General features: G+C 42.1%; 2 protein-coding genes across 2 annotated transcripts; both read left to right on the forward strand.

The window, feature by feature from the left end:
* The first annotated feature begins 1628 nt into the window (after nt 1-1628).
* LOC130036474 (olfactory receptor 2AE1-like) lies at nt 1629-2567 on the forward strand. The gene has a single exon (XM_056128315.1). The coding sequence runs from the start codon at nt 1629-1631 to the stop codon at nt 2565-2567; it is 939 nt and encodes a 312-aa protein (XP_055984290.1).
* A 6677-nt stretch (nt 2568-9244) lies between these two features.
* On the forward strand, nt 9245-10443 carry LOC130036639 (olfactory receptor 2AE1-like). The gene has a single exon (XM_056128534.1). The coding sequence runs from the start codon at nt 9245-9247 to the stop codon at nt 10184-10186; it is 942 nt and encodes a 313-aa protein (XP_055984509.1). The 3' UTR covers nt 10187-10443.
* Nucleotides 10444-15993: the final 5550 nt, after the last annotated feature.

Raw genomic sequence — 15993 nt, forward strand, 5'->3', positions numbered from 1 at the left:
GTTCCCGGGACTTTTTATTTTTTAAATTTTTTTATTTTTTGCTTTTTTGGGTCACACCCAGCGATGCACAAGGGTTACTCCTGGCTCTGCACTCAGGAATTACCGCTGGCGGTGCTCAGGGGACCATATGGGATGCTGGGAATCGAACCCTGGTTGGCTGCGTGCAAGGCAAACACCCTACCCGCTGTGCTATTGCTCCAGCCCCCAGGACTTTTTTGTTTACATGTGTATGGCAATTATCTTAGAATTTAGTGATAGTATATAAAAAGGGACCTTAGACTCCAGAGAATGAGCATCACCCCAAAGGAGAACAAGAATTTCTGTTCTCTTCTGGGAAAAGGTTTAGCACATTTGTGGTTTTGATGGGATGGTTTACTGAGTTAAGCAGAATGACAACTTTATAGTGGATAGCTTGAGATGAAGCATGACGTAAGAAGATTTGTGTGTGTGTGTGTGTGTATGTGTGTGTGTGTGATAAACACGGACAGACTTTGGTGACTGAGGAATGTGTCGCAGTGAACAGGATGAGCCAGGACCTTTCGAGTGTCTGTGTTAGATGCTTCTGGTTCATAAGGGTCACAGGGCAGACTCAGGGTCACAGAGAGTAGAGTGCACAACAGTGCCAGTTTGCATCTCCCCGGTTGTTGCTGATCTGCTATTGCCCTTCCCAGCCGCCCCATAATGTAGCAGCCCCCATTCCCCTGACCTTCAGCTCCTGTGCATTTTCAGTCAGATGTGTGTGTTTAGCTCCTTTAAGAAAGACCTAGATTCCCAGTTACCGCCAGCCCCTGCCAGTTCCAGAGGCATGAAGAGCTGAAGTGCATTCTGGTCTTCCCTGGTGGTCATCCAGCTCAGGCAGTGGGGTCCAGTCTGTCTTCTAGACTTCACAGTCATCATCTGTTCCTCACTCTGCCTGCCCTGGGACTACAAGTTCTGGCACTGCAAAAAAAAAAAAATTGAAAGGTGACCAATTTTCATAACTTGTTCATTAGACTTTGTAATGGCTAATGCCCAAGTTCTGAAACATCAAATATATATGTGTATACAAATCTTAGTGGTTTGTGTTTTGATTAAACCTTCTTTGGGATAAGGAACCCAAAAATTATGCCTGTATACATACTTATTTATGGATATACAAAACATTTATGTCCAGTGTAAACAGAAGAGCATATGTTCATGTATCTTATGTAGTATTTCTGGGAACACTGATACATATATGTATACATTTTTTTCTCTTTGATAAGAAGACTGTCTTTTTTTTTTAAGTTAGATATTCCAGAAATTCATGGATCTAAATATCCTGACTTGAAGAGTTAGCATTATGATGAAGGGAGGTTTAAGTTCTCTCTTAGAAATATATTATTTGAGTAATACAGTTGCTAAATAATTATAAAAATAATTTATACATTTTTTTTTCTGTAAGCCACAGCCAGCAGTGCTCAGGGCTTACTCTTGCTCTGCTTTCAGGTTTCATTCCTGGTGGAACTTGGAGAACATAGGGGAAAGCCCTACTCACTGTACTATGGCTCAAACCCAACATTTTATTCTTAAAAGTCCAAGAAGTTTCTTGTCAGATTTCTCATATTCATCCATGCTCACTTCCTGTGTCCGCAGAACTGTGAAGGGCGATGAGGCAGAACAATCAGTCCTTACTGGCCGACTTCATCCTCGAAGGGCTCTTCGATGACTCTCTCACCCATGGCTTTCTTTTCTCCCTGACCATGGTGGTCTACCTTGTTGCTGTGAGTGGCAACTCCCTGACCATCCTCCTCATCTGTGCTGACCCCCGGCTGCACACTCCCATGTACTTCCTGCTCAGCCAGCTCTCCCTCATGGACCTCATGCACGTCACCACCACCATCCCCAAGATGGCTACCAACTACCTGTCAGGCAGGAAGTCCATCACCTTTGTGGGCTGTGCTACCCAGCACTTCCTCTACTTGTCAGTGGGAGGGGCCGAGTGTATTCTCCTGACTCTCATGTCTTATGACCGTTATGTTGCCATCTGTCACCCACTGCATTATGCTGTTATCATGAGCAGGAAGGTGGCTCTGATGATGGCTGTCACGTCATGGTTGATATCAGCCACAAATTCCCTCATTCACACCATGATTTTGATGCACTTCCCTTTCTGTGGGTCTCGAACAATCCACCACTTCTATTGTGAGTTTCCTGCTGTTCTGCAATTGGTCTGTGGAGACATCACTGTTTATGAGAAGACTGCTTACATCAGCACAGTTCTGCTCCTCCTCTTCCCCATCCTCTTGGTTTCTACCTCCTATGGCTTCATCCTCCACAGTGTCATTCAGATGCAATCTGCTGGGAGTAAGAGAAATGCTTTTGCCACTTGTAGCTCTCATCTGACTGTGGTTTCTCTCTGGTTTGGTGCCTGCATCTTCTCATATATGAGACCCAGGTCCCAGCGGACTCCATTGCAAGACAAAGTTGGTTCTGTGTTCAATAGCATTATCACTCCCACTCTGAATCCTCTGATTTATACCCTCCGCAATAAGGATGTAGCCAAGGCTCTAAGAAAAGTGTTGGGGAGAGATGCTATTGCACTGTAGTTGTCACAAATATAAGAGCAAAATGGGTTAAACTCATTCAATTGATTTGGGTAAACTTGGAAGAAATTTTAGGGGTTCACGGTCCTGATGCTAGTTGATTGAAACAAAATAGTTAACACATAATTACGGGTCTCTCACCTGCTGCCAGGTATCTAATACATAGATTTCCATCTTAGTCCATATGCATTACAGAATAAAATACCAGACTTTGAATTTCTCACAGATCTAGGATTGAGATTCGACAGTGAAGGCTCTGGAATACCACCGTCTTAGTAAAGAAGACTTTCTGACTCATAGATCACTATTCCCTCCCTTGGATCTCTTAAAAAGCATTATGTCATCCTTGACCTCATTACTTCCTAAACTTCAAATTTATTCGAATACCACTTCATCAAGGATAAGTTCTCAACCTTGGGTTCTTTCGGAAACAATATATAGCAGGTATGTTTCAATAAGTTTCAGAAGATTCAAATCTATATGATAAAATAAAAAAACCTTTATTTATTGTCTTTTGGGGACACACCTGGAGATGCTCAGCAGCTTCTTCTGGCTCTGCACTCAGAAATTACTCCTGGCAGTGTTTGGGGACTATATGGGATGCCGGGAATTGAACCCGAGTCAGCTGCATGCAGCCCACCCACTGTACTATCATTCTGACCCCTCACAATATATTTGAAAGAAGACATATGAAGGCTGTGATATTCTGTAAAAAGAAAAGAATATAAATTATAATAATGCTCTTCATTTTGCACTTTATTAATATGTTACAGCAGAAATGAGGAGGGAGGGACTTGCATGTGGAATGGAGGGCAGTTCCACACTGTTTATGAATTGTCTTTCTACCTTAATAAGGGCATACACAATAGGATTGATCCTCCTACAAACCTTATTTGATTAAGAGCCTGAGTAATTATCTTACAAATCCTTGTCAGGGCATATGTGATCTGATTGGTCATCCCACCACATTCTCATTTGCATATGGGAGCCTATGTCAGGTGACCAGCTAGGGCTTAAGCGATCAGATAGCAGAAACACCAAAGAGAAGAGAATACTTAATAGATACAAAGCCAGGTGCAGAAAGTGTGGAAATGAAGAAACAAGGCAAAGGGGTAGGGGGATAAAAAGGAAAAGAGCAGAGTGACATAGACGGGAGGAAGAAAGATTTTGAGTAGCTGGTCGGCATCTGCTGTAATGAAACTAGATAAAACAACCACCAGAGAATATTTATGGAGTGTTAAGGTGATCTGTGCTGGTTTTGTCAGATCTTTCTCCACTGTTATTATGGATGTTTTTGATATTTTATGTTTATATTTCCTATCTTATCTCTAAATTCAGATTTAACATATTCAATTTTAAATTCTTTCCTCTTGACAAATGTTTCCCTCTTGTTCTAATTCTATTTGCTTTTTAATTTGCCTTAATTAAATTCACTCTACTATCATGGTCTAGTGAAATGATAACTTCTTCAATCCATACTATACGTTAAAATGTAGAGCAAATTCTCAATGACTTTAATAATACCATTGTGCGATATAACAATTTTCACATTTTAAAAATGGAATTATTTTTTCTTTTGTTTGGAGGCCACACACAGGAGTGTGAGGGGTTACTCCAGGTGGTACTAGGGGAACCGATGGGGTACTGAGAATCGAACCTGGGTGGGCCACATGCAAGGCAAATACCCTACCAGCTGTGCTATTGATCCAACCCCCGACTGAACTATTATTTTTATAATTCCATTTACCATTTTGTTGTAACAAGCAATATAAAATAAATTATTTTGCACCTGTTTGAAACAGCAGCAACAACACAAACGGAGGGCTTTCCTCGCTAACTAGAACAAGTTCAGGATATCCACTCTGGTTACTTGCTTTCAATGTAGTCTTGGAAGCCCTTGCCAGAGCAATCATGGAAGAAAAGGAAAAAAAATCCAAAACATTAAGGAAAATCATGATTGGTGGGTGATATAGAGCATGCCAGTAAGAAAAATTAGAAATAAGAAGTAAATAAGTGGCGCACTAAAGGTCAGTATCAAAGTTGTTATGTTCTTACATGTAGGTAATAAAGTAGAAGAAAGGGAATTAGTAATATAATACTACTTACACCCAAAGAGAATTAAATAGCTAGAACTAAACTTAGGGATAGTGGAAAATGACCTCAACATCGAGAGCACTAAGATGTCGCTAAAAGAAATAGAACACACCAAGAAACAGAACCATATCCCAGCACCTCACCCTCCCCAGAGTGTCTTCCTCCCTTCATCCTGTCCCAGGAGGCCCCATACTGTCCCTCCATCCCCAGTGGCAGGTTCCTACTGAAGACTAGGCCTGGGTTTCTATTGCCTTTGGCATCATCTGTTCTGGGCCATGGCACCTGGGGAAACGAGAGTCTTGTGGGCACAGAGGCTGGGTCTTCCTCACACTATCTTCTCTAAAGGATTGGGCAATTTGGGGCTATCAAGTTCCCAAGACAAAAACAAAGCCAGCATTCTAAGAAGTGTGTGTATTCATGGCTAATGGGCCCTTGGAGAAGATATTCCCTTGTCCTCAGGTTCACACAACTCATAATATCGCACTCCCCTGGCCCTGCAAGGGAAGTAACTGCAAGGGAAGTCTTTTGGGGTTGCTGGTCTCAGTGGCACCATGAGTCCTGGTATCTGGAATAGATGCAGGATGGGTCCCCTGGGTTGAAATCTCTAGTGCCTCAGGTTTGCCTCAGATGACATCATCGTTCCCCTGGGTTAGTGGCTGTTTCATATCCCACACAGGCCCCTCCTCTTCTCTCACAATTAGCTCGTGTCATGCCAAAAGTGTGATTTCTGCTGAGGACACATCCTTGCAACCAGGAAGTGACCGAGATCACTAATATTCATCAAATTCTAGTTTCAGTCAATCGTGATGGAGTGATAAATCGAAGGAGAGGATGCCGTGAGTGATCCCAACTCAGCCAATCCACAACAGGTTTTCTTTTTTGATTTTGGCCATACTTGTCGATGCTCAGGATTTACTTCTGGTTCTGTGCTCAGGGATCACTCCTGGCAGGGTTCAGGAGACCATATGGGTGCTGGAAATTGAAGTCAAGTTGGTTGTGTGCAAGGCAAATGCCCTATTCGCTGTACTATAGCCTTGGCCCCCATCTTTGACTACTCCTTTTGGTGACTAAACTGGCTTTCAGTGTAGTCCTTAAGTTTATAGAGACCCTCATTGTCCTATCTCTGATGGGGATAGAGAGGGATGCAGATACCCATTTTGGAAGCAGAGGAAGGATATACAGGACTCCTAGTCCCTACTTAGAAAGGTTAAAGATCAAGTTGCTTAATCTGTCCTGCTAGGTGTTGCTGGAGGTCAAACACCATGTGTTTAGATTAAACATGACTTACGGGGATGTGTGTGTGTGTGTGTGTGTGTGTGTGTGTGTGTGTGTCTGTGTGTGTATGTGTGTGTGTGTGTTTAATAAACATGGACAGATTCTGGTGACTGAGCAATGTGTCGCAGTGACCAGAATGAACTAGGACTTTTCCAGTGTTCGTGTTAGAATTTTCTATTCCAGGGGGCTTGAACGAGAGCACAGCAGGAAGGGCATTTGCTTTGCATGCGGTCGACCTGGGTTCGAGTCCCAGCATCCCATATGGTCCCCTGAGCACTGCTAGGAGTAATTCCTGAGTGCATGAGCCAGGAGTAACCCCAGTGCATCACCGGTGTGACCCAGAAAGGAAAAAAAATGTTTTTTCTGGTCCATGTGGGTCACAGGGCTGACTCAGGGTTTCAGAGTGCAGAGCGCACAGCAGTGTCAGTCTGCATCTCCTATGTTTTTGCTGATCTCTTGTTGACTCTCCAGCTGCCCTATGATGTAGCAGCCCCCACCCCCTGACCTTCAGCTCCTGTGCATTTCCTGTCAGTGTATTTGGCTTCTTTAAGAAAGACCCAGATTTTCAGTCACCCCCCCCGCCCCCCCAGTCCCTGCCGGTTCCAGAGGCATGAATAGCTGAAGTGTGTTTCGGTCTTCCCTGGTGGGCATCCAGCTCAGCAGTGGGGTCTGTTTCCTCCTAGACTCCACAGCCATCATCTGTTCCTGACTCTGTGCCTTCCCTAGGACTAAAAGTTCTGGCATCAAATAAAACAGGGGTTTATTTCTGGCACCACAAAAACCAAAGATTGAAAGATTTCAGATTTCCATAGATTCCTCACTGGTTTCAGAATTGTTAATGCCAGGTTTCTGTAATGTTCCATCAAGTGTACATATATGCTTAATCTTTTTTTAAATTTTATTGAATAACTGTGAGAAAATTACAAGCTTTCATGTTTGGGTTACAATCACACAATGATCAAACACCTATCCCTCCACCAGTGCACATTCCCCAACACCAATCTCTCCAGTATAACCTCCTTCCCCACACTCCCCCTATCTCCATGGCAGAAAATACTCTCCATACTCTCTCTCTACTTTTGGGCATTATGGTTTGCAATACAGACACTGAAAGGTCATCATGTTTGGTCCATTATCTACTTTCGGCACATATCTCCCATCTCGACTGATTCCTCCAGCCATCATTTTATTAGTGATCCCTTCTCTATTTCACTTGCCTTCTCCCCTCTGCTCATGAGAAAGGGTTCTAGCTATGGGGCAATCCTCCTGGTCCTTGTATTTATAGTTCTATACTCCCAGCCTTATGTTATGTTATTCTATACTTCACAGATGAGTTCAGTCCTTCTATGTCTGTCCCTCTCTTTCTGACTCATTTCACTTAGCGTGATACTCTCCATGTCTATCCATTTATAAGCAAATTTCATGACTTCATCTCTCCTAATGCTGCATAGTATCCCATTGTGTAGATATACCAAAGTTTCTTTAACCAGTCATCTGTTCTAGGGCACTTGGGTTGTTTCTAATTTTGGCAATTGTAAACAGTGCTGCTATGAACATATAGGAACAGATGTCATTTCTACTGTGCTTTTTTGCATCCTCAGGATATATTCCAGAAGTAGTATTGTGGGGTCATATGGAAGCTCAATTTCTAGTTTTTGAAGGACTATCCATATTGTTTTCCAGAAAGGCTGGACTAGTGGGCATTCCCACCAACAGTGAAAAAGTGTCCCTTTTCCCCACATCCACACCAGCACTGGTTGCTTTTGTCCTTTTGAATGTGTGCCACTCTCTGTGGTGTGAGATATCTCATTGTTGTTTTGATTTGCAACTCCCTGATGGCTAGCAATGTGGAGCATTTTTCTCATGTGCCTTTTGGCCATTTGTATTTCTTTTTTGAGGAAACTTCTGTTCATTTCTTCTCCCCATTTTTTGATGGGGTTGGAGGTTTTTTCTTGTATAATTCTGCTAGTATCTTGTATATCATGTATACCCTGGATATTAATCCCTTATCAGATGGGTATTGGGTAAATATTCTTTCCCATTCTTTGGGCTCTTTCTGTATTTTGGTCACTGTTTCTTTGGAAGTGCAGAAGCGTCTTAGTTTAATGTAGTCCTATTTGTTTATGTTTGCTTCCACTTGCATGGTCAGTGCTGTTTCATCCTTAAAGATGCTTTTAGCTTCAATGTCATGGAGAGTTCTGCCTATGTTTTCCTCTATGTACCTTATGGACTCATGTCTGATATTGAGGTCCTTAATCCACTTTGATTTGACTTTTGTGCCTGGCATTAGACAGAGGTCAAAGTTCATTTTTTTGCAGGTAGCTATCCAGTTTTCCCACATGTGTGCTTAATGTTATTTTTTTTTATTAAACCCTTCATATATAAGAAACCCAAATAGAATTTCAACAAACATACTTATATATGGGTATACAACAGTTTGTAGGCACAGTCGTACATAGATGAGCATAGGTTCATGTATCTTATGTAGTATTCTGTGAACACATGTAATATATGTGTATACATTTATTTTTCTCTTTGATAAGAAAATTGTCTTTTTTTCTGGGTCACACCCAACGATGCACAGGGGTTATTTCTGGCTCTGCACTCAGGAATTACCCCTGGCTGTGCTCAGGGGACCATGTGGGATGCTGGGAATCAAACCCAGTTGGCCACATGCAAGGTAAACGCCCCACCCGCTATGCTATTGCTCCAGCCCTGAAAACGACCTACCTGCTGTGGTATTGCTCCAGCCCCGAAAACTGTCTTTATTAAAAGTCAGATATTTCAAATGCTTCATGGAGCTGCTGACAGGAAGATTTAGCATTATGATGAAGGAATGTTTAAGTTCTCTCTTAGAAATATATTATTTGAGTAATATAGTTGTTAAATAGTTAGAAAAATAATTTTTTTTTGCTTTTTGGGTGACTCCCGGAGATGCACAGGGGTTATTCCTGGCTCTTCACTCAGGAATTACTCCTGGTGATGCTTGAGGGACCGTATGGGATGCTGGGAATTGAACCCGGGTCGGACACATGCAAGGTAAATGCCCAACCTGCTGTGCTTTCGCTCCAGCCCCAGAAAAATAACTTTTACAAAAAAATTTTAAAGGAACACTGAGCAGTTCTCAGGGCTTACTCTTGCTGTTTTCAGGTTTCAAACCTGGTGGGACTTGGAGAACATAGAGGAATGCCCTACCCACTGTACTATGCTCAAACCCAACATTTTTATTCTTAAAAGTCCAAGAAGCTTCTTGTCAGATTTCTCATATTCATTCATGCTCACTTTCTGTGTCCGCAGGACTGAGAAGGGCGATGAGGCAGAACAATCAGTCCTCACTGGCCGACTTCATTCTTGAAGGGCTCTTCGATGACTCCCTCACCCATGTCTTTCTTTTCTCCTTGACCATGGTGGTCTACCTTGTTGCTGCGAGTGGCAACTCCCTGACCATCCTCCTCATCTGTGCTGACCCCCGGCTGCACACCCCCATGTACTTCCTGCTCAGCCAGCTCTCCCTCATGGACCTCATGCACGTCACCACCACCATCCCCAAGATGGCTACCAACTACCTGTCGGGCAGGAAGTCCATCACCTTTGTGGGCTGTGCTACCCAGCACTTCCTCTACTTGTCAGTGGGAGGGGCTGAATGTGTTCTCCTGACTCTCATGTCTTATGACCGTTATGTTGCCATCTGTCACCCACTGCATTATGCTGTTATCATGAGCAGGAGGGTGGCTTTGATGATGGCTGTCATGTCATGGCTGGGAGCATCCATGAACTCCTTCATTCACACCATGATCTTGATGCACTTCCCTTTCTGTGGGTCTCGAACAATCCACCACTTCTATTGTGAGTTTCCTGCTGTTGTGCAGTTGGTCTGTGGAGACATCACTGTTTATGAAAAGACTGTTTATATCAGTGGCATCCTGCTCCTCCTCTTCCCCATCCTCTTGGTCTCTACCTCCTATGGCTTCATCCTCCACAGCATCATTCAGATGCGATCTGCTGGGAGTAAGAGAAATGCCTTTGCCACTTGTAGCTCTCATCTGACTGTGGTTTCTCTCTGGTTTGGAGCCTGCATCTTCTCATATATGAGACCCAGGTCCCAGCGCACTCCATTGCAAGACAAAGTTGGTTCTGTGTTCTATAGCATCATCACCCCGACCCTGAATCCTTTGATTTATACTCTCCGCAATAAGGATGTCGCCAAGGCTCTAAGAAAAGTGTTGGGGAGAGATGCTGTTATTGCACTGTAGTTGCAACGAGCATAAGAGCAAAGTGAGTTAAAATCATTCAATTGATTTGGGTAAACTTGGAAGAAATTTTAAGGATTCAGATGCTATTTGATTGCAGCAAAGTAATTACACACAATTACATGTCTCTCACCTGCTACCAGGTATCTAATACATATATTGCCATCTTAGGCCATATGAATTATAGAACAAAATGCCAGACTTTGAATTTTCACAGATCTAGGATTGAGATTCAACAGTGAAGTCTCTAGAATACCACTGTCTTAGTAAAGAACATTTTCTGGCTCATAGATTACTATTCCCTCCTTTGGGTCTCTTAAAATGCATTATGTCATTCTTGACCTCATTACTTCCTAAGCTTCAAATACCTTCAAATACCACTACATCAAGATAAGTTCTCATCTTTGGGTTCTTTTTGGAAACAGTATGTAGTAGGTATGTCTCAATAGTCTCAGAAGATTCAAATATACTTGATAAAAATTAGAAAAAACCTATGTATATTGTCTTTTTTGGATACACCTGGAGGTACTCAGCAGTTTCTCCTGGCTCTGCACTCAGGAATTACTCCTGGCAGTGTTTGGGGGACCATACGTGATGCCAGGAATTGAACCCGGGTCTGCTGCATACAACTCCACCTGCTGTACTATCATACTGACCCCTCAAAATATATTTGAAAGGAAACATATGAAGGCAGTGATATTCTGTAAAAAGAAATGAAGATAAATTATAATAATGCTCTTCATTATTAACATGTTACAAAAGAAATGAGGAGGGAGGGAGATGCATGTGGAGTGGAGGGTGGTTCCACACTGTTGATGAATTGTCTTCCTACCTTATCAAGGGCATACACAATGTGATCGATCACCCTTTCAAGACTTATTTGAATAAGAGCCTACGTAATTATCTTACAAATCCTTGTCAGGGCCTATGTGATCTGATTGGTTATCCCACCACACTCTCATTTACATATGTGAGCCTATGTCAGATGACCACATAGGGCTTAACCAATCAGATAGCAGAAATACTAAACAAAGATACTTAATAGATACAAACCCAGGTGTAGAAAGCGTGGAAAAGAAGAAGGCAAAGGGTGGCGGATGAAAAGGAAAAGAGCAGAGTGACATGGATGGGAGGAAGAGAGATTTTGAACAACTGGTCAGTATCTTCTGTAACAGAACTAGGTAAAACAGGCCACCAGAGAATATTTATGGAGTGTTAAGGTGGTCTTTGCTGGTTTTGTCAGAAAGTTCTCCACATTTATTTATTTATTTTTTATATTTTATGTTTGTATTTCCTATCTATTTTTTCTCTAAATTCAAAATTAACGTATTCAATTTTCAATTTTTTTCCTCTTGACAATTGTTTCCTTTTTGTTCTAGAGGAACACAGACAATAAATGATGGCCACTAAATGCTTTGAAAGCTTGGATAGATGAATATATGTCTAGAACCTAGACTTCTTGATTAAAATGTATAAGAATTCACGTGAAGGAAATAATATATTATATATGTACAGAATAATATTATATAATTCTGATTATACAATTATTATAATATAAATATGTAGTGAATCTTTACTCTCAACCTGTGGTTAAATGAGGTGTTTGGGATTTGTCAATCATCTCTGTCTAAAGCACCATCATCTCTACTTCTATGAAACTTCATATTCTTTGTATACTTGTGCGTCTTCTCACTCTGTTCTCACTTCTGTTGGCTTTTTATCATCACTACTTTGAAACCACTAATGTGAAAGTTATTAATGGCTTCTGTATTGCTGTCCCTAAAGTTCATTGAATTCACCCAACCTTTGTTTTGCCAGGTTTGGTTTTTCTTTTTTCAGCTTTTGGGCTGTGTTCAGTGATAACTCCTGGGGGATCACTCCTGGTAGGGCTTAGGGGATCATATGTGGTGCTGGAGGTCGAAGCTGGATTGGCCACATGCAAGTCAAATAAGTATCTTATTTTGCTTTTTGAAGTACTTTCTTCACTAAGATTTCTCGACATCGTCATCATCTTTTATTTTTTCCCCATTAGCTTATCATCTTAATTTAAACTTCTCCTTCTCCTTCTCCTTCTCCTTCTCTTTCTCCTCCTCCTCCTCCTCTTCTTCTTGCTACCCTCAGTGGTGCTCACGGATTACTTCAGGCAGTGCTTCGGGGACCATGTATGGTGCCTGGGCTCACACCCAGTGAAGTGCATGCTAGTCAAGTCAGCACCCTATCTACTGTATCATCACTCCAGTCCCTCATCTTACTTATACTTTATTTAGTTTTTTTCAAACACTTCTCCACATTTATTCATGAATGTTTTTGATATTTTATGTTTATATTCCCTATCTTATCTGTTGTGTGAATATTTTTTCAGTCAGGGCTTTGATGGTTCCCCATGTTGGATTCACTTATCTTTTATCCAAATTCAAAATTAACATATTAAATTTTCAACTCTTTTCCTCTTGACAAAGGTTTCCCTCTTGTTCTAATTCCACTTGCTTTTAAATTGGCCTTAATGAAATCCAATTCCACTCTACTTGTCATGGTCTAGTGAAATGATATATCTTCAGTCCATGTTGTACATTAAAATGAACAGCAAATTCTCAATGCCTTTAATAATACTATTGTGCGATATAACAATTTTCACAATTTTTTTACAGAGCTATTTTTTCTTTGGTTTGGAGGCCACACTCAGCAGTGTGAGGGGTTAATCCTGGTGGTGCTTGGGGACCACATGGAGTGCTGAGTATCAAACTTCAGTGGGCCATGAGCAAGGCAAATTCCCTACTCCCTGTGTTATCGCTCTAGCCCCTGAAAATATTTTTTATAATTCCATTGACCATCTTGTTGTAACAAGCAATATAAAATAAATTATTTTGCACCTGTTTAAAACAGAAACAATAGGGCGGGAGAGATAGCACAGCCATTAGGGGGTTTGCCTTGCACACGGCCGACCCAGGTTCGATTCCCAGCATCCCATATGGTCCCCCAAGCACTGCCAGGAGTAACTCCTGAGTGCAGAGCCAGGAGTAATCCCTGTGCTCTAATCACCTAATCACTGGGTGTGACCCAAAAAAGCAAACAAAACAAAACAAAACAAAACAAAACAAAAAGACCCAGAAACAACAACACAAACGAAGGGTTTTCTCCTCTAACTGGAACAAGTTCAGGATATCCACTCTGGTTACTTGCTTTCAATGTAGTCTTGGAAGCCCTTGCCGGGCAATTATGGAAGAAAAGGAAAAAAATCCAAAACATTAAAGAAAATCATGATTGTTAGGTGATATAGAACATGCCAGTGAGAAAAATTAGAAATAAGAACTAAATACACTAAGTGGCAAACTAAAGGTCAGTATCAAAGTCTGTTATGTTCTTACATGTAGGTAATAAACTAGAAGAAAGGGAATTAGTAAAATAATATCATTTAACAACCAAAGAGAATTAAATAGCTAGAACTAAACTTAGGGATAGTGGAAAATGACCTCAACATCGAGAGCACTAAGATGTCACTAAAAGAAAAAGAACACACCAAGAAACAGAACCATATCCCAGCATCTCACCCTCCCCAGAGTGTCTGCCTCCTTTCATCCTGTCCCAGGAGGCCCCATACTGTCCCTCCGTCCCCAGTGGCAGGGTCCTACTGAAGAGTAGGCCTGGGTTTCTATTGCCTTTGGCATCATCTGTTCTGGGCCATGGCACTTGGGGAAATGAGAGTCTTGTGGGCACAGAGGCTGGGTCTTCCTCACACTATCTTCTCTAAAGAATTGGGCAATTTGAGGCTATCATGTTCCCAAGACAAAAACAAAGCCAGCATTCTAAGAAGTATTCATAGCCATGTATTCATGGCTAATGGGCCCTTGGAGAAGATATTTCCTTGTCCTCATGTTCACACAACTCATAATATCGCACTCCCCTGACCCTGTAACTGCAAGGGAAGTCTTTTGGGGTTGCTGGTCTCAGTGGCACCATGAGTTCTGGTATCTGGAATAGATGCAGGATGGGTCCCCTGGGTTGAAATCTATAGTGCCTCAGTTTGCCTCAGATGACATCATTGTTACCCTGGGTTAGCATCTTTTTCATATCCTACGCATGCCCCTCCTCTTCTCTCACAATTATCTTGTGTCATGCCAAAAGTATGATTTCTGCTAAGGACACATCCTTGCAACCAGGAAGGGACCGAGATCACCAACCTTCATCAATCGGGATGGAGAGATAAATCTAAGAGGGGAATGTCATGAGTGATCCCAAATCAGAAAATCTTTTGACTTGCACTCATTGATGATTAAGCTGGTATTAAACACACCCCCTCCCAGGCAACATACATCAATACTCTCACGGCCAATCTCTTACGGTCCTGTCGGGAGGGGAGGGGATTCAGACAAAGTATTTCAGAGCAGAGCAAGTCTGGTTAAGATTCCAAGTCCCTACTCATACAGGTTAAAGAGATAAGGTAAGGTAAAGGTAAAGGCCCTCCCGTTGATCGTCGATTTGCTCGAGCGGGCCCAGTAACGTCTCCATTGGAGACTTTGTTGTTACTGTGTCTGGCATATCGAATACTCTCGGTAGCTTGCCGGGCTCTCCGAGAGGGGCGGAGGAATCGAACTCGGGTCGGCCATGTTGGCCGCTTGTAAGGCGAACGCCATACCCACTGTGCTATCGCTCCAGCCCAAAGAGATAGGTTAGTTAATCTGCTCAGTTGAGTTCATCTGAGTCCAGATTGTTAGAGCATCACGAGTTTTGTTTATTTATTTCTCTTGGTGGTTCTCTGGTCACATAAAAATTAGTGTAAATAAAGCATGTACGGACAATTCTTTTGTTGTCATTGATCCAGGAATTGGAGATTTCTTTTTAAAAAGAATTTCTTACTACTCTTATTACTTTTATTTTTGGGTCACACCTGGCAGAGCTCAGGACTTACTCCAGGCTCTGCACTCAGGATCACTCCTAGAGGGCTTAGATGGGATGTCGGGGACCAATCCTGGTTTGTCTGTGTGCAAGCAAACACCCTACCACTATACTATATTTCCAGACACTCTGTCAATAGTTAGAGATTTTAGGGTTGGAGAAGGACGTCTCATGAGCTTTTCAGAAAAGACTTCTTTGGGTGACCAGTAGCAAATGTATGAATCATTGAACTCAGCAAGTGTGGCTCTATTTCACCCCCATTGCATTTATACTTGTTCAGCGCAGTGTCTACAGAAAGTCTAGGCAAGTTAAGTTTGGCTTGTGAGTTGACAGTTCCCATTAGGAATCAGGGCATCATGTTGAATGATCAGCTCATTTTCTTATCTTGAGTGAGGGTGATTTGAAGGAGAATGAACATCATTCCACCACGAACAGAAACTTATATTCTGTCCTGAGAAGTGACTTAGCACATTTATGGTTTTAGATGGGATAGTCTTGTCTTAGGTAGAAGGGTGATTTTATCATGGATCTTTTGCGTGAAGCATGGCTTAAGGAGATGTGTGTAAATGTCAGATAAACATAGGCGTTTCCTGGTGACTGTGCAATGTGCTGCAGTGGCCAGGCTGAGCCAGAACTTTTCCAGCGTCTACATGAGAACGTTGATGGTTCAAAATGGTTACAGACACACTCAAATGCCCCCACATGCAGAGCGTAAGGCAGTGGCAGTCTGTAGCTCTCATGATTTTTTCTGGCCTGCTATTGTCCCTCCCTCTTGCCCAGCAATGTAGACGCTGCCCCTCCTCTGCTCTTCAGCTTTGTAACTTTCTTGTCAGACGTGTGTGTTTAGCTCCTTTAAGAAAGGCCCAGAGAATGCCGACTAGTCCAGCCTTTTTGGAAAACAACATGGACGTTCCTTA

The sequence above is a fragment of the Sorex fumeus genome, unplaced genomic scaffold, assembly GCF_029834395.1.
Source record: "Sorex fumeus unplaced genomic scaffold, SorFum_2.1 ptg000064l, whole genome shotgun sequence".
NCBI lineage: Eukaryota > Metazoa > Chordata > Mammalia > Eulipotyphla > Soricidae > Sorex > Sorex fumeus.

Bases quoted from the DNA above. Each gene is read 5' to 3' on its own strand.
- LOC130036474 (XM_056128315.1), top strand. From the start codon at position 1,629: ATGAGGCAGAACAATCAGTCCTTACTGGCCGACTTCATCCTCGAAGGG.
- LOC130036639 (XM_056128534.1), top strand. From the start codon at position 9,245: ATGAGGCAGAACAATCAGTCCTCACTGGCCGACTTCATTCTTGAAGGG.